Here is an 18,684-nt window from a genome sequence, read left to right as displayed (position 1 = left end):
AGAAGAAGAAGAAGAAGAAGAAGAAGAAGAAGGGTGCAGGCCAGTCATCTCATTTCCCACTTGGTTGTACTCTTTTGGATTTCTCGGCCATGCCCCCAGCCCCCTTTCAGCTTCCCTTTTTGTGTTATTTTCCCCCAATAGATTATAAGTTCCTTGAGGGTAGGGACTGTCTTTTTCTACTATCCCTCCTTCCTCCCAGTAACAGGGCAGATGCAGAAGTATTGAGAAGAGTTTAAGTGAAGGTGATAGGGGTGAGGAAGAGGAGGCTATGGAAGCAAGGGAATGGGCTAGATCAAAGTACCATAGGAGCTGGAAGGGACCTCAGAGATCATCCGGTTCAACCCCCTTTTACTTTATAGATGGGGAGACAGAGGGCCAGAGAGATCAAAATGTGCAAGGTCATCTGGGTAGCAGGTGGGATTTGAACCCAGATCCCGTGACCTTAATTCCATTGCTCTTTCCATTGGGCCACATGAGTCATCCCTTCTCCTTCATTGCCTCTAATAGCCCTGAAGAGGGAGAGAGTATATGGGGTGGGGTGATAGTATTGCTGGTGCTTAGCACAGTAGATGGTTTAAAATTGTTATTGACTGACTAATGGGAAGGGCAGGTAATGAAGATCCTTCACCCCCCCCATCCCCCCATCACAGACATACACCTTCTTTGAGCTCCCAAATATAAGCTTCATTGACCTCCTTGGGGCCACACTCCCTTCTGTCTCTGGTAACTACAATATGGCCCCAGGGATGGAAATGTTGGGAAAGGCAACCTCTGTCTAGGATAAGGAGAAAGACCAGGCATGACAGCAAGGATGAATGAATGAGCATGTTGGATTACCGTTGTGTGCTTTAATTATCCAGGAAGACCTCCTCTGGGACTGCTAAATCACACATGGAAGGCCCTGGATGGGCCCAGGCCAGGCCCTTGTCACTCCCTCTTAGAACCAGCAATGATTAAGATTCCAGATAGAATTGGCCATGGAGGTTGCTGGATTGTTTACAGACACAAGAACTCCATTAACGTCCATCCATAGGCAAGGAGGTGGCAGGGAGGATAATTTACTGAGTCTTCTCCCTCCTCCTTCTCTCCTTTCCCTTCACTTGTTCCTGGAGTTTCTAGGATTGCTTGGAAATGTCTCTCCAGAGAAATGTGACAGCCTTATCCCACCCTATATCCTCTCTTCCTCTTCAGGGCTATTGGAAGCAATAAGCTGGAAGGGGTGGCCCAGTGGAAAGACTAATGGATTTGGGGGTCACGGGACCTGGGTTCAAATACCACCCACTACCCAGATGACCTTGTACATCTTGATCTCTTTGGCCCTCTGAATCCCCATCTGTTAAATAAAAGGGGTTTGAAGGACAGCTAGGTGGCGCAGTGGATAGAGCACCGGCCCTGGAGTCAGAAGTGCCTGAGTTCAAATCCAGCCTCAGACACTTAACACTAGGTGTGTGACCCTGAGCAAATCACTCAATCCCAATTGCCTCACTAAAATACATAATTAAATAATTAAACAAACAGATAGATAGATAGACAGACGGACAGAGAGACAGACAGACAGACAGGTAGATAGATAGATAGATAGATAGATAGATAGATAGATAGATAGATAGATAGATAGATAGATAGATAGATAGATAGATAAAAGGGGTTTGGCTGGATAATCTCTGAGGTCCCTTCTAGCTCCAAGACCTATGGTTGTATGATCTAGCCCATTCTCTTGCTTCCATAGCTTCCTCTTCCTCATCCCCACCATTTTCACCTAAACTCTTCTCAATACTTCAGTGTCTGCCATGTTATTGGGAGGCAGGAGTGTTTCCTTTAGAGAGAGCAGTCTTAGGTTTGAAACCCAGTGGTGCAATGTAATGCCCAACATAATGTCTTCATTTTTTCTCTCTGGGCCTCAGTTTCTTCATATGTAAAATGAAAGGGTTGGACTAACTGATCTTTAAGATACCTGCAACTTTAAACCCAGAATCCCAGGAGAATGGAAGCCCCTGGAGGGCAGGGATTGTTTTTTTCCCTGTGTACCCTTTAATAAGGCTTTGCATATTGTGACAGTTCCTAAGTGCTTGTTGATTGGTTGAATGAGTGAATGACTCTTTGGTCCCCAACACCAGGATGATACATAAGGGGTTTTAACATGGGGCAAAGCAGCCAGAATCCTCTGCTCCCTCCCCAAAAGGTCCAGAGAATATTACTACCCTCACCCGCTGTTACCCTAACCATTGGGCACTAAACCCATTGGTTTCAGGGGGAGCACCTATCTATGATTTTCTGGGGTGTCCCTACCCTCGCATTTGAAATGTTTATCTATCCCACTCTTCTGACTGATGGAAAATTATAGCCAAGTCTTCATATTTTATGCCAATGTAGAGAAGCAGTGGCCTGGGTGATTCAAAGCTTCATTCATTCACCAAGTACTGATTAAGCACCCACTATGTGCAAGGTTCTGTGCTAGGTACTATGGAGATATGGAAATGAACATACCAAGGTCCCTGCCCTCAATGAGCTTACACAGTAGTGTGAAGAAACATTCCCAATTAACTGTGATAAGAGGCAACATGGGATAAGGGTAAATGTGAGCTCAGATAAAGAGACCTGAGAGATTCAAGGAAGGAGAGAAGGCTTCCAGTGATGGTGATCAGAGAATGCTTCCTGGAAGAGGCAGCCCCTGAGTTGGGCCTGAAGGAAGGGAAGGTTGTTAACAGGCAGAAAGATGAGGAAGGACAGAGTCTATTCTAGATATGAGGAACAGCCTAGACAAATCCATGAATTGTCTTTTGAAATGCTCTGCATTGTTGTTAGTGGTGGTTTAAGCTAGCTAGCAGTGTGAGAGTCAGAAGTAAATGTCCCAACAGGGGTAATTCAGTTTAGATGGAAATGTTTGCCATGGATAAATCATAGTGTAGTGCCCAACCTAAGGAAGGGAGGAAGGCAGTGAGGGAGGAAGGAAAGGAGGGAGGGAGGGAGGGAGGGAGGAAGGAAGGAAGAAAAGAACAAAGGAAGGGAAGGAGAGAAGAAGGGAGGGAAGGAAAGAAAGGGGAGAAAGGAAAAAAGAAGGAAAGAAGACAGGAAATACATTTTATTAATTATAATAAACATTTTTATTTAAAGTTTTGAGTTCCAAATTCTATCCCTCCTTTCCCCCCTCCCTGAGGTAGTAGGCTATCAGAAATAAGTTATACATGTGCAATTATGTAGAACATTACTATATTAGTCATTTTGTATAAGAAAACATGAATAAAAGGGGGAAATGAAAGTGAAAAACAGCATGCTTCAGTCTGTGTTCAAACAACATCAGTTCCTCTTGGGAGGTGGATGTTATGTTTCATCATTGGTCCTTTGGGATTGTCTTAAATCATTGTATTGCTGAGAATAATTAAGTCATTCACAGTTCTTCATCAAATAGTATTGCTGTTACTGTGCACAATATTCTCCTGGTTCTGTTCACTTCACTATACATCAGTTCATATAAATCTTTCCAGGCCTTTCTGAAATCATCTTGCTTGTCATTTCTTATAGCACAATAGTATTCCATCACCATCATATAACACAGCTCGTTTAGCCATTCCCCAGTTGATGCGCATCCCTTTGATTTCCAGTTCTTAGCCACCACAAAAAGAGCTGCTATAAATATTTTTGTACAAATAGGTCTTTTTCTATTTTGAGGGAATGTCTTTGGGATATAAACCTAGCAGTGGTATTGCTGGATCAAAGGGTATGCACAGTTTTATAGCCCTTTGGGCATAGAGGAAATGCATTTATTTAGCACTTACTACATGCCAAACACTGTCCTAAGTGCTAAAAATACAAGTAAAATAGTGAAATCAGTTCCTGATCTCAAGGAGATTACATTCCAAAGGGAGAGAGACAACATGGATAGGGGGTGTTGGCCAAGGAGGGGCACTTCAGTCTGAAACTTAGAGAGATGATGAATGCAGCCATAAGGGGAGAGATTGACATGCCCCATCCCGGAGAAATGGCAGCTTTAATTTGATTATAATTCCAGAATTGGATAGGGAGGGAGATTGGGGGGGTCACTGGAGGAGAGGGCAGAACAAGGTAGGGAGTGGTTGGAGCAGTTCCCTGGTTCTCTATGATGTGGAATAATTGGGTGCTCTCTTCCATGTAATGATGGCCAGTTCCAGCTTCTGCTTCCTTAAGATCTTTTTTTCTCCCTCCAGCAAAGTCCAAGTCCTATATGGGGGCACAGATCTCTTTGACTATGAGGTACGTAGGACCTTCAACAATGACATGCTCCTGGCCTTCATCAGCAGCAGCTGCATCGCTGCCCTGGTCTATATCCTCACCTCATGCTCAGGTAGGATTCACCTCTACCTACTTCCCCATATGGGCCTCACCTCCTGTCATCTGCTCCTAGGTGATAGAACATCCCATCTGGTCTACAAAGTTTTATTCCCTCTGGAATAAATCTCTTTTCACCAGCACAACCAAAATGGGTCATATAATTGGGCTGGTGGCTTAGTATGGTGGGGAGAGTATTGGGTTTAGAGTTAGGAAATTTTTATTTCCAACCTCATCTTTGAGACATACTAGTTCTATGACCCTGGGCAAGTTACTTAACTTATTCATGCCTCTGTTTCCCTATCTGTCAAATGAGAAAAATAATAACACCTACTGCACAAGTTTGAGGATCAAACTTGATGATGTCTCTAAGTCATTATAACTATAAATGACAAATAAATAATGAAATAAAAATAAAGTCTAAAAACTGTATATACATTCCATCTCCAATGGGGACTCCAACAGGGAAGAATGCAGTTGTCCGCCATGATTTCCCTAAAATGTTATAGAGAACCAAAATGTTACAATGAAAAGAGCATTTGACTTGGAGCAGACCAAAGTTCAAATTCCGGCTTCGTCCAGTCCCTTCCCAGTTATATGACCTCTGGCCAGATTGTCCACCTCTGTGAGTTTCAGGTTCCTATCTATGTAACAAAGATATTGATGCTGGCATTGCCTGCCTCACAGAAGTGCAAAAAAAAATGCAAAAGTACTTTCAAAACTTGAATTATTTTAGAGATCTCTTCTCTCCACCTTACTCCTCCCACCCAAAACCCTCTGTAAAATGAGGCACTTCTTAGGTCCTTTCCAGCCCTAAAATCCTGCCATTTTCTGTTTTAAGTAAAGACCCTTCCAGCTCTTATAGTCTATGACTATGTGGTCCTTTCTAGTTCTGCCATTTTGTTCCTTTCCAGGTATGACATTCTATGTTCTAAGGTCCCTTCAGGCTCTGACATTCTGTGTCCTAAAAAATGAGTGCTTCCTCCTCTTGAAAATCCTATAATTCAATGGTGTCTAAGGTACTTTCTAGTTCTAAAGTTCTGATCCTCAGGACTTTGATTCTTTTCTACCTCTTCCACTGGACCCTTGTTGATCTGATATGTTGTTGTTTAATTGTGTTCAACTCTTTGTGACCCCATGCTGTCCATGGGGTTTTCTTGGCAAAGATAGTGTTTTGCCATTTCCTTCTCTACTGGATTAAGGCAAACAGAGGTGAAGTGACTTGCCCAGAGTCATACAACCAGTAGGTGTCTGAAGTCAGATTTGAACTCAGGTCTACCTGACTCTAGGCCCAGCATTCTATCCACTGAGCCATCTGTGATCTGATATAGCATCTGCCTATTCCAATCCCCATATCACTTTACAGGAACTGTCCACTATCTACTTTGGGGTTATTGCACTGTGTGTATTGTCTGTGGACAATTTTCTACCCTGGGACTTTTCTCCAGGTCCCCAGCTGTCTGAGGACCTGGTAGACTGAAATTTAACTGCAGCCCAAATCAGAAATAATCATCCCCAAACTTAGTGGATACCTCAGTTAGAAGCAGCAAAGTATACCAGAAAGTCATAGGGAGAGATGGATTTGATTCCGGGCACTGACATTCACCAGCTCTATGACTTGGAGTAAGTTGATTACCTTCATTAAACTCTAGTTTCCTTTCTAAAAAAGTTGCAGTAATAATATATGCACTACCTGCCTGAGAAGAAAGCCCTTTGTGATGATAGTAAGTAGTTCCCCATTATGTAGGACTTAAGGCTTGTAGAGTATTGCCTTTAAACCTTCGAGGAGGAGAAGGAGGAGAAGGAGGAGGAGGAGGAGGAGGAGGAGGAGGAGGAGGAGGAGGAAGAGAGAGAGAATATTTATTTAGTGCTTACTATGTACCAGGCACTGTGCTAAGTACTTTACAATTATTATCTCACTTGATCACTACAACAACCCTGGAAGGTAGGTGCTATTATTATCCCAATTTTACAGATAAGGAAACTCAGGCAAACAGATGTTAAGTGACTTGCTCAGGGTCACATAACTACTAAGTGTCTGAGGTCGGATTTGAACTCAGGTCTTCCTGACTCTAGTCCTAGTGTTCTATCCTCTGTGCCACCCAGCTACCAACTAAACCAAAGTGGTATAAAATGGCAATTATTATTATTACATTACAATGATATAACAATATATAATAATTACTGATGATAATATAGATGAATGGCAAGATGGCATAGTATGTAGAAATGTGACCTTGTAGTCAACAGGACCTGGGTTCAAATGCAGTCTTTGACACATATTTACAAGTCATTTAATGTCTCAGTGCCCTAGGCCACTTTCTAAGGGTGAAGAACAGTTATCCATCAGTATTCCTTATGATAAGTTCCCTATACCAGTGAAGTCAGGAGTCTGGCCCAAGTTATCATATAATGATGATGATAATTATACTAATGATAAAAGCATCTTAACAAAGCCCCTCAGAATACTAACAAAACACAGGGCCCATCATCCTAAGGCAGCCATAGAAAGATAAATACTTCTTGCCAAAAAGGCAAAGAGGATTGATAGTCACTCAGAGCACATGATAAATAGGTTTAAAAAAAAAACAACCAAGCCTACAGAAACACTTGTGGAACAAGCAGCTATCTCTTCACCAAGCAATAGTGAAGACTGATAAAAGGTACATGCCATTGGATTTGTCAAATGGAACTGAAAGTAGCACACCTCCAGAGGGAGACTGTGAAATGGCTAAGATCCAAAAGTGGAATCAACAGGCCCTCCATGGGCGACATCTGCATGAACTCAGCCAACAATATGTCACCCAAGAAGCATGGAACAAATGACTGAGTCACGCGGATTTCTTTGTGGAAATGGAGCAGCTTACAAGAGCAATTCAGGAAGAGTCCATTGCCAGTAGAAATTACAGAAGGATTATCCCTAAGAAGCATACTGATCATGCATACTGATCAATGTAGATTGATGCAATTGATGCAAGGAAACAATAGAAACTGCAACACATCACGAAGGCTGTCAAAATTTAGCACCTACCAAAAGCCTTGCAAGGCATGAGCAGGTACGTAGAATTATAAAACAAAAGCTCAATATCTTTCACAGACAAACAGATGACAAAGCCTTCTTCTATAAATATAAACCTCAAAATAGCTTTAATTCAGCCACTAAACAGAACTCAACCAATAAACTGTCCTGGAACTGTGCCATCACCACAGACTGATATGTTGCCCCCAGTTGCCCAGATAGAACATTGATCCACAAAAACTCGAGCAGCATTTTTAATAGGTGTGCCATACCATATTCTCATGTTTTTCAAGCTACTTATAATGAAAAGCTTAAAAAATATAAAGGAATTCAGGAAGCCTACAGAGATGAGCTTAAAGGACAAAGCCAAGATGGCAGAGTGAGAGGAAGCATTAGAATCTAGTTCTCAAAAAAACAAAACAATCTAGTTCTCCCCCTCCTCAGCAAAGATCTGGAGACTGTACCTGACTGAAATCTGATTGGGAAAGCAAAGAAGTCACAGCAAATGATTTTTTTAGGCTATTTCAGTTTAGGGAGACAGAGAGAGAGAGGTCTATAGACATGGTAGACGGAGTTTGACAGACATGCACTATGGTAGGGAGCATTCTATCACCCAGGGACTGAGAGAGGGCCAACAGGGCACCAGAAAGAGATCCCAGGGGATTTCTAAGCAAGTGCTAGATGTAGGAACATGTGCCAACTAGCATCTCTGTCACCCACCACCCACTCCCAGGTCACAGGTCCAAGGTGGAGAGAAATGGTCATGAACATTGTCCCTAGCTTTGTATTGAGCAAGGAACAAGTTCAGGGAAATATATGGTATCTGTGTGGCTCTAATTCTAGGGACTATACATCCCAGACCAAAAGGGAGCCAGAAGTTCCATTGTTCTGGATCCAGAGAGCCTCCCAGAAGGCCAATAGTGGCTAAATCAAATAGTAGCTTTCTGAAACTCCCAACTAGAAATAAACTGATAGGTGTCAGGAACTTGTAGAACAGACCCACCCGTGAACCTCCCCATCCTCACTTTGGGAGCATTGAAAGTTTACAGGCCCCCACCATAAGCTATGAAGCAGCAACAGGACACAAGAGAACAGAAATTCAGGACAAACATTCCCCTCACTATAGAAGGGTGCAGAACCAGCAATACCACAAAGTCTAAAGTTAAGAAGCAGGCTGAAAAAAATGAATGATCAAGAAAGAACCTGACCACAAAGATATATTATGAAGACAATGAAACTCAAGACACAAACACAGAAGAGAATGACTCAAGAACATTTACCAGGGGCAGCTAAGTGACACAGTGGATAAAACACCGGACCTGGATTCAGGAGGACCTGAGTTCAAATCTGGCCTCAGACACTTAACACTTGCTAGCTGTGTGACCATGGGCAAGTCACTTAACCCTCATTGCCCCGCAAAAAAAAAAACAACAAAAAACTCCACAAACAAAAAAAGAAAAAGAAAAAAGAACATTTACCAGTGAAGCCTAAAAGATAAATGCAGATTGGACACAAGTCCAACAAGAATTCCTAGAGGAAAAAAAAAAAAAGAATTCCTAGAGGAGGTAAAGGAAGAGTTTTTTAAAAAGGAGCTAAAGTGATTTTTAAAACCAAGTAAAAGCAGTTGAGGAAAGAATGGGAAAAGATGCAGGAACTAGGGAAGAAAGATATTGAGGAAAATTAATATTATGCTATATCATTGAATATTTAATATTAATCTGTGATATATCCTTTTCTGGCAAACCCTCATCTTTTAGCCTACCTCAAAAGAGACCTCTCCCAGACCAAATTGCCTGAGAAATATAATTACTCCCAACCCTCAAGGTATCTGCCTGGGTGAGGACCCTTGCTTTTGTTTATCCCATAAAAAAAGCTAGCTTGAGCCAAGGTCTCCACCCAGGGGGATCACTCGTGTCCTTGCCACTCTTAATCAGAATTTGGGGTGACCTGGTCTATAAAAAGGGAGGCCAAGCCAGTAAAACCTGGTTGAGATGGCTTATATTTTTCTAACCAAGATTGCTGGAGGCAGTCATCTCTCTTGGAATAGCTAGCATTCCTTAGGTGTCAGAGAGGAATATGATCAGCCATGTCTGAAAACCAGCCCCCTTTTCTTAGCTGCAGATTGAGTTTAAGGATTAGCCCAACCCCCTAACATTGGGGAGGAGCTGAGAACTATTAATTTACTCCTCATTAAAATATCTACCAGTCAGGGTTGCCTTTTGTTTGCCAAGGGTGATGGGTGGGGGTCCAAATGATGTACTGTCAGACCAATCAGAAGAAAGGTATACTTAGGTATAAAAGATGTTGTTGGCCCTCACTCTGGGTATTTAGCACAAATGGAGGCTAATCATAAAACCCCTTTGGATGCTCCTGCTAATAAAGGATACATTGCTTAGAAAATTGTCTCAGTCTGCTCTTTGTTAAATTCCAGCCACTATAACATGAAAAAGTAATCAACAGATTGGAAAAAAAGAGGTACAAAACCTTACTGAAGAAAATAACTCTTGGAAAATTAGAATTATCCGATGGAAGCTAATGAATCCACAAGACATCAAGAAAAATTTTGAAAGTCAAAAAACTGAAAAAAAAGAAGAAAACATGAAATATCTCATAGGAAAAACAACTGATCTGGAAAAAAAAGATCAAGGAGAGATAATTTAAGAATCATTGGACTACCTGAAAGCCATGAATGGAGATGAGCTTCCATTCCTAGTACTAATATTGAATTACAGAAAGTGATCTTTTATTCACCTATGCAATAGCCCATAGAACATTAAATTTAAAAAGAAGAATAGCAAGATAGAGAATCCCCATCAAGAATGATGAGAAAAGATGATAATAATAAAAATGCACTGACTGACATATTCCAACTAATATGGGTGTGGGATTATTTGGACTCTACTGGGGGAATAATGGTTGGCTATATTTTCCACATTCTTGGAAGTTTCCTGATTCTTACTTAGGTGGGATCAGCTTCCTGTAAATTAACATCTAAGATCTTTGGACTTGGAAGAGCCTTCAAAGGTCATCTAGTACAATCCCCACCTTTTACAGAGAAGGGAACTGAGGCTGAGATGTGGAGTTCTTGACCTAACTCACAGAGTTAATGAAAGCTGCCAAAAGGTGGGAGATTCTAATCCTGAAGGGTGATTTCCCCTGTAAGATAGCTGGAGACTCGGCTCCATTTTCCAATGGGTAGTTTTTGTCTATTCCAGTGCTTGTCTCTGGGGCCCATGGAAACAGAGTGTATTGAACACCTCCCCAGCAGCTAGTCCTCCTGTCTTTCCCTCCCTCCACCTGTTCCTCTCTGCAGTGTTCCTGTCTTTCTTTGGGATCGCCAGCATTGGCCTGAGCTGCCTGGTTGCCTTGTTCCTCTACCATGTTGTTTTTGGAATCCAGTACCTGGGAATCCTCAATGGGGTGGCTGCCTTTGTCATTGTGGGCATCGGTGAGTTGGCTAAGGCTGTGGTGGGTGACTTCGCGCCCCTCCCGCTTCTCATGAACTTCTGGGGGGGAAGTGGAGGGTCTGGTGGTGTCCTCTCTTTGCATCTTCATCAGAGGGTGGCAGTTGCCAGTGCGTTGGGTGAGTCAGGTGGCTATGGGCACAGTGGGCACCTCTAACTCCCCCCTCGCCTGGGTGGCCTCTTATAGGTGTGGATGACGTCTTTGTCTTCATCAACACCTACCGCCAGGCCGCCCACCTGGAGGATCCACAGCTGCGCATGATCCACACCGTCCAGACCGCGGGCAAGGCCACCTTCTTCACTTCCCTGACCACTGCCGCCGCGTATGCGGCCAACATCTTCTCCCAGGTGGGCGGCCTGTGCTTCCTGCCCAGAAAGACCCCTGGCCTCCGCTCTACCCTGAGCAGACACAAATCCTCTCTGGCTCCTGGGAGCCGTCTCTACTCTTAGGACCAGCTTAGATCATCAACGTCCTTTCATTTGTAGGGTGGCTTATCCATGGCCCCTTGTATATGCCTTCTCTCCTCTCCACACCCACCTTGACCTCCCCACAAACTCTAGAAGCCAACATGCCCACTACCAACATTCTCTACCTTGCTTCTAGTTTCTATGAAACTTATATTGCCTCCCTTCCCTGCTTTTATATTCCTGTATCCTTTTCTCACATTTTTTCCAGGGTCAGGGGTATCTGGGCTACACTGGCATGAATGTTCACCTCCATGCACATTGCTGTTGTCAGAATACAGCCAAGGCCACCCTTAATTAACATGATCTCAGGAGGCATCCAGAAAGACAGAGCATCCAGGACTAGGGAGATGATAGCCTTGCTGTACTTTGCCCTGGTCAGAATATGTCTGGAACACTGGGCTCAGTTCTGGGAGACACATTTTATAAGGTGCATGGACAAGTTCAAAAAGGTCTGGAGAAGGTCACCAGCACTGACCAGATGAGGATCATTTGAAGGAATTGTTCATGTTTAGCCCAGATGAGATAAGACTTAGAAGAAACTTATCACTGTCTTCAAGTATTTGAAGGGCTCTTGTGAGGATAGGGGGATCAGCTTTGTTTTGCTTGACTCTAGAGGACAGAAAGAGGAGGAATGGATGGAAATTATAGAGAGGCAGCTTATACTTAATGTCAGAAAAAACTTCCTAATGATTAAAGCAGTTTGAAAAAGGAACCCGCTACCCTGGGAGATTGGGGTTCTCTCTTCTTGGAGGTGACCACTTGGATTTATCAGTTTGGGTTGGACTTGGTAACCTCTGAGGTCCCTCCCAGTAAAGGGAGAGGAGCTGGAGGCTGGGCTGTGGGACTCCAAGAGATGGCTTCATGCCAGAGGATTCTGCTCTACCTTCTACCTAGGGCATGTTTGGGCACCAAAGTAGCCTTCCTAGGACCCAGGTCTTACTGGTCCCTCTCCCATTGCAGATTCCAGCTGTTCATGATTTTGGCTTGTTCATGTCCCTCATTGTGTCCTGCTGCTGGCTGGCAGTGCTATTCACAATGCCTGCTGCCCTAGGAATCTGGAACCTCTATGTGGCCCCATTGGAGAGCTCCTGCCAGACAAGGTGAGGCCAGGGTCATGATCAACGGCAACAATGAAAATTTAATAACAACAATAATGGTGATGCTGATATGCTGGTTTATACATTTATATAGTGCCTACACTTAGCAATATGCTAAGTACTTCACAATTATCTCATTTGGTTTTCACAACTTTGGGAGGTGGGTGCTATTGTCATCTTCATTTTATAGGCGAGGAAAAGAAGGCCAACAGAGGCTAAGAGACTTGCCTAGTTCACACAATTATAAAGGTCTGGGGTACATTTGAACTCAAGCCTTCCTGAGTCCGGGCTCAGCACTCTGTGCACTAAAGTGCCCCCAGATGCTATCACTCATACTCCCTTCCCATCAAACTGGACTACTAGCTGTCCCCTGCCTCCATGCTTTTGTATGACTAGATTACACTTTCCACCTTGTAGAATTGCTAGATTTTTCAAAGCCCAGCGCAGGTGCCACCTTCTATATGTGACATTTCCAGTGCTGCCCAGGTGTTAGCTGCCACTGCTCGTTAAAATGAATAACCTTGTCTTATTCCGTATTTTATATTTATATTTTGTATTTATTTATTCGTTAATGCACATAAGATATTGTATCATGTTCAGAAGAATGTAAGCTCTTTGAGGGCAGAGATTGTTTGATTTTGGTTTTGTTTTCCCAATGCCTAGCACAGTGCCTCACACAGAGTAATCCTTAATAAATGTTAATGGAATGTTGGGTGTGAGGACGTCCATCTCTCCAACCAACCAGAAGGCTTCTCCCCTTCTGATGGATTTGCTCCAGCTCTAGCCAAGTCTGAGCATTTGAATGGAGCCTTTACAAAGCCCCAGCAATGTGCCCAACCCTATGTTCATCTACCCCGGGGGAGACATATATCCTGTCTGATCTTGGACATCAACACATATTCATTGAGCATATCCTGTGTGCCAGGCACTGTGCCAAGTGCTGGGGATACAAAGACAAAAACAAAACAGTCCCTGTCCTCAGGGAGCTTACAATCTAGCTTATAGGGGCAGCTTGGTGGCACAGTGGATAAAGCACTTGCCCTGGATTTAAGAGGACCTGAGTTCAAATCCAGCCTCAGACACTTGACACTTACTAGCTGTGTGACCCTGGGCAAGTCACTTAACCCTCATTGTCCCCCCCACACACACACACACAAATAATCTAGCTTACAAGTTATACATATGTGAATAAATGTAAAGCACCAGAAGAGACACAAAAATGAATAACCATAGTGTGTGACTTCTGGGAGCTTACAGTCTAGCAGGAGAGTTTACAGTCTTGCTTTATCCAACATTTATTTAATGAAGATTTAGAACAGCATCTCTTTGGAAGCAGAGATTGTTTTATTCTCTATATTTTTAACCCTGGCGTCTAGCATAGTGCCTGGCACACAGTAGGTATTTAATAAATTTTTGCTGATTGTTGCTGATTGATAAAGTACCTATTGTGTGCTTGGGGTTCAGAAGAATAAAAGGGAGAATAAGACATTTTCCCTATCTTCATGGAGCTTACACTCCAGCAGGAGGGAAAGACATGTCAAGTCAAGAAACATTTATTAAGGTTTGTTGTATGCAGAAAAAACTTTTGACAAATAAAACACCATTCCTATCAAAAACACTAGAAAGCCTAGTAGTAAATGAAGCTTTTCTTAAAATGAGAAGTAGTATTTATCTAAAACTAACAGCAAGCATTATCTGTAATAAATTAGAAGCCTTCTCAATAAGATCAAGGGTAAAGCAAGGATGTTCATTATCGCCATTATTTTTCTTTTTTTCTTTTCTTTCCTTTTTTTTTTTAGTGAGGCAATTGGGGTTAAGTGATTTGCCCAGGGTCACACATCTAGTAAGTGTCAAGGGTCTGAGGCCGGATTTGAACTCAGGTCCTCCTGAATCCAGGGCCAGTGCTCTATCCTAGCTGCCCCTATCACCGTTATTTTTCAATGTCATAGTAAAAATGCTAGCTATAGAACTAAGGGGGGAAAAGAAATTGTATGAACAAAAATAGGCAATGAAGAAATAAAACTGTCCCTTTCTGCAGTATTGGAATAGGTTAGAGGAGTAGGGTAAAACAGAACACGGGTGGGGGAGAGCTTGAATAGCCATAGGGAAGAATTTGGGCTAATGTGCTATGATTCTATGTGCCAAATGTCTAACATGTCTTAGAATGGCTTCCTTAGCCACATCCCTGGAATCACCATTCTACTTCTCTCACCTCTCATACCTGTATGAAATGTTCACTTAAGTATTTTCCCCTTCCCCTACTCTTAAACCAATTGTCAAATGTTTCTAGCTGAGCATTTGACATCAGAGACAGAACATGGCCATAGTTTAAAAGTCCTCAGTCCCAGGGGTATCACTCTGAATGACACCCTTCCCACTCCTGGTAACCCGTGGTCTAGGCTATATTATGGACCTTTCCCTACATAGAGCCCAGCTCTAGCTCCTGTCCCCTCCAATACCCTACTACCCCAACACCATCTCAGGAATATTTCTCAGTGTTAGAGCCAGTAGGGACCATGACAGCTAAAGAATGATTGTGTGGCTTTTGCTATTTCCATGTGAGAGACTGTTGGTTACTATGACCTTTCCCAGAAATAATGGCTGCAATCCCATTCATCACCCCCAACCTGAGCAGAGCTTCAGAGCCCCCATCCCCCACAGGCAGGGCTGGCAAGAGCTCTTTAAGCTTGTCATGGAAAGGACTTTCACTGAGCCCAAAAGAAATCAGGCAGTAGAAACAAAGAGCATCTAAATCATAGAATATCAAGACTGGGAAGAACCTTAGAACACTTAGAACAGAGAGTGTCAGATCTGGAACTCAGTGTGTTAAAAACTAAAAAGTCACTTAGAATATAGAATGTCAGAGCTGGGAGAGAAGGACTATATGGTAGGGGCTTTAGAACAAGAATATCAGAGTGAAAAGGTTTTTTAGAGATTATTTTGCCCAAATTCTTTACTCCTCAGCTGAGGAAGCTGAAACTCAGGCAGGTTGAGGTGGCCTGCCCAGGATCATATCACATATACAATGACTGAGTATGGGGCTAGTGATGGGGATGACAAGACCAGAGAAGACTCAAACCCAAGCCTCCAGTCTCCTGGTCCATTGTTCATTCTGCAGATTTCTTGAGATGTGCTTGGTTTTATTTTCACAAACATTTATCATTACTCCCTCCCACCACCCCTTGATCAAATAATTTTTTAAAATAAAACTTTTATGACAAATAAACATTTTCCAACAAAACAAATCCCCACATTGATCATATCCATGAAGTTATGTCTCAGTCTGCACTTGAAGGCCATTGCCTCCATGACAAGAGGTAGGGGATACATGCTTCATCTCATGATTTCTCATTGCCTTAATCAGAGTATAGTCTTCCAAGTTGTTTTGCTCTACAGTGTTGTTGTCGTTGTACATGCTGGCCTCCTGCTTCTGCTCGCTTCACTCTGCATCAGTTCACAGAGGTCTGCTCAGTTTCCTTTTAAACTGCCATTCATTTGAAGTTTGAATTCTTACAGTACAATAGTGTTCCATTCCATTATAATTTGTTCAGCCATCCCTTAAGTGATGGGCTGCTCCTTAGTTTCCAGTTCTTTGCCACCACACAAAAAGTTGCTATAAATATTTTTGTACCTATATGTCCTTTTCTTCTTTCTTTGATTTCTTTAGAATATAGGCCTAATTGTGACATTGCTACTACCAAATTACATGCATAATTTGGTAACTTTCTGGCCTTGGTTCTAAGTTGCTATCCAGAATGGCTGGACCAATTCCCAGTTCCATCAAGAGTACTTAGTTAGTTTCAGTGAGAATTTGTGCTGGAAAGGCTAAGAAGAAGCCCAGTGTGATGGTTGAGCTGGATCCAGATCTAGCTCTCCAGGCCATGGGAACATGGTGACTGCTACACACTACATGAGAACCCTTCCTTCCATAGCTGCCACCAGAAATGTGTCCGGAAGAGCTCACTCCATCTCTCTGATGGCCTATTCATCAGTCCGGAGCCAACAGGGGTTGGTCCAGCCCAGGGTCCTATGCCCTATCTGGATGATGATATCCCCCTATTGAATGTGGAGGAGGAGCCAGGTGAGATACCCCTCCCAAACCCCTCACTGCCTCCCCTATTCCCATCCTTAGCAGATATCCTAGTTTCTGGGTTGATGTACCTGGAAGCAGGAAGCTGGACAAGGTGACATCTTGGGGCCCCACCTGACCCTCAGATTATTTGAAGTCTCCACCTGCAGTGAAAGATCCTCCCCATCCTCTGTCCCCTTCTCTAGGGATCCCAATGCATGGGCAGAAGGGCACATGCTTAGAAACCAGACCTCTATCAGCACTTCTCTCTTAAGATGGGGCAGGAGTCCCTAGGCATTCTGCCCTCTGGAGGGGATGTCCCCACCCTTTCTCCAGGGCTCTAAGTCAGAAAAAGCTGTCCCCTTTGTTCCATCAGTCACTCTGGAGATAGGGGATGTCCCCCTTGTGTCTGTGCTCCCTGAGAATCTGCAGCATCCCCTGGAGAAGAGCAGCCGAGGCCAGCTCATCACTCAGCTCCAAGAACTTCTCCACCACTGGGTATTGTGGTCAGCTGTGAAGAGCCGCTGGGTCATTGTGGGTAAGCAGGGCCCCTGCCCTGCTCCTTCTGAGCTCCCTCCATCACACTTTGAGGCTTAAGTATAGACAGGTGGGTTGGTAGGGGGTCCCATTAAGTGTTTGAACTTTGGTCCCCTAGCCTCTAGGGTAATTGACATTTTTTCAAAACTTTCACTCTCTGCCCTACCCACCTAGACATCATACAAAACGGCACCAGTCCCTCAAAGCTTCTCAGTCAGCTCTACCCAGTGAACTCAGGCTGTTTGTCCCAGGCAACCTGCCCCAGAGCTGGGGCGAGTAGCTATCTGCAAGACTGCCTTCAGGATCCCATTGCAGGTCCCCTTTGGGGTGGTGGAAGAGGAGGTCTCACAGGAATGGAAGAGAATGTGGGGCCCAGCTCTGCCTCCTAAGGCAGCCTCTCATTGCAGGGCTGTTTGTTACCATCCTCATCCTGTCCCTGTATTTTGCCAGCCGGCTCCGACCGGCCAGCCGAGCACCCCTCCTTTTCCGACCGGACACCAATATTCAGGTGCTGCTGGACCTCAAGTACAACCTGAGTGCTGAAGGCATCTCGTGTGTCACCTGTTCAGGTGAGAATTCTAGGCTGAGGGGGGCCATGGGGCAGAGGAACAGCATTGGCTAAAATTGCCTTCTATGTGTTCAGTCCTTATCACATTTACAATGCACACGTTTAGAACTCAAAGTTCATGCCAGGGTCCTTTCTCTGATGTTACTACCCAGGAAAAACCAGTCACTACTATCTAAGCCTCAGTTTTCTCCTCTACAAAATGGGGGTGCTGCCTACCTTGTAGGATTAATTGTGAGAAAAAGGATTTGTAAACCAAAAAGTGCCATTGAATCTATTGTGTGTATCAATTATGATTAGTAGGGTTTAGGTTTCTGGATACTAAGGATCAAGTGCTGTCTCTGCCTCCCTGGAGGGCTCTATAGGACTTCCCCTTATTCAGTAGGACCCTAGATGGAGAGCTAGAAGGGACCACAGAGGCCATTGAGTTTACCTCCCTCACTTTATAGAGAGGTAAACAGACCTAGGGAGGGGAAGTGACTTGCCTAAGGTAATACAGGAAGTATGAGAAGCTGGCTTTGAATTCAGATTGTAGGGGACTAGAATACTTCATTGGAATTTAGAACATCAGAGTTGCAGTCCAAAGTTGTGAGTTCAAATCTCACCTCCAACACTTCCTGTTTGATCTTGGGCAAATCCCTTCATTTGCCTGGGCCTCAGTTTCCTTATCTGTAAAATAGAGGGAGTGGGTTCAGTGAACTCTAAGGTCCCTTCCAGCTTCATATTAGAATCTTTCAAGGAAGCACAGTGTATGTGTGTGCATGTGCCTGTTTGTGTGTGCTCAAGTGCACGTGCACATGTGTGTGTGTGTGTGTGTGTGTGTGTGTGTGAGGGGGGGGGGGAGATAAGGTAGAGAGCCCAGGACTGGGAGTAAAGAGACATGGGCTCTAGTACAGGCTCTTCCACTAACTCAATTTATAACCTTGGGTAACTCCTTTCTCCTTCTCAGGACTCAGCTGTTTCTTCTATAAAATGAGACTTTTGTATTAGATTTCTGAGAATCCTTCCAATTCTGACATTCTGTGTTCTAAGGGCCTTCCCAGCTCTGACATTCTGTGTCCCAAGGGTCCTCCCAGCTCTGACATTCTGTGTTCTAAGGACCCTCCCAATTCTGACATTCTGTGTTCTAAGGACCCTCCCAACTCTGACATGTTATATTC

At 43.7% G+C, this 18,684-nt stretch overlaps 1 protein-coding gene across 2 annotated transcripts in view; it reads left to right on the top strand.

Moving 5' to 3' along the window:
- DISP3 (dispatched RND transporter family member 3) overlaps positions 1-18,684 on the top strand; it is a 78,822-nt gene that overhangs the window by 42,282 nt on the left and 17,856 nt on the right. For both annotated transcript variants that reach the window (XM_043990553.1, XM_043990552.1), the window contains exons 4-10: positions 4,185-4,321; positions 10,638-10,772; positions 10,976-11,136; positions 12,217-12,356; positions 16,286-16,434; positions 16,799-16,960; positions 17,367-17,528. In XM_043990553.1, the coding sequence (XP_043846488.1) occupies positions 4,185-4,321; positions 10,638-10,772; positions 10,976-11,136; positions 12,217-12,356; positions 16,286-16,434; positions 16,799-16,960; positions 17,367-17,528 (1,046 nt within the window). The remainder of the gene's footprint in view (positions 1-4,184; positions 4,322-10,637; positions 10,773-10,975; positions 11,137-12,216; positions 12,357-16,285; positions 16,435-16,798; positions 16,961-17,366; positions 17,529-18,684) is intronic.

Source organism: Dromiciops gliroides, chromosome 3 (assembly GCF_019393635.1).
Source record: "Dromiciops gliroides isolate mDroGli1 chromosome 3, mDroGli1.pri, whole genome shotgun sequence".
In the NCBI taxonomy this organism is placed as follows: domain Eukaryota; kingdom Metazoa; phylum Chordata; class Mammalia; order Microbiotheria; family Microbiotheriidae; genus Dromiciops; species Dromiciops gliroides.
This window is presented reverse-complemented; position numbering and strand designations above follow the sequence as displayed.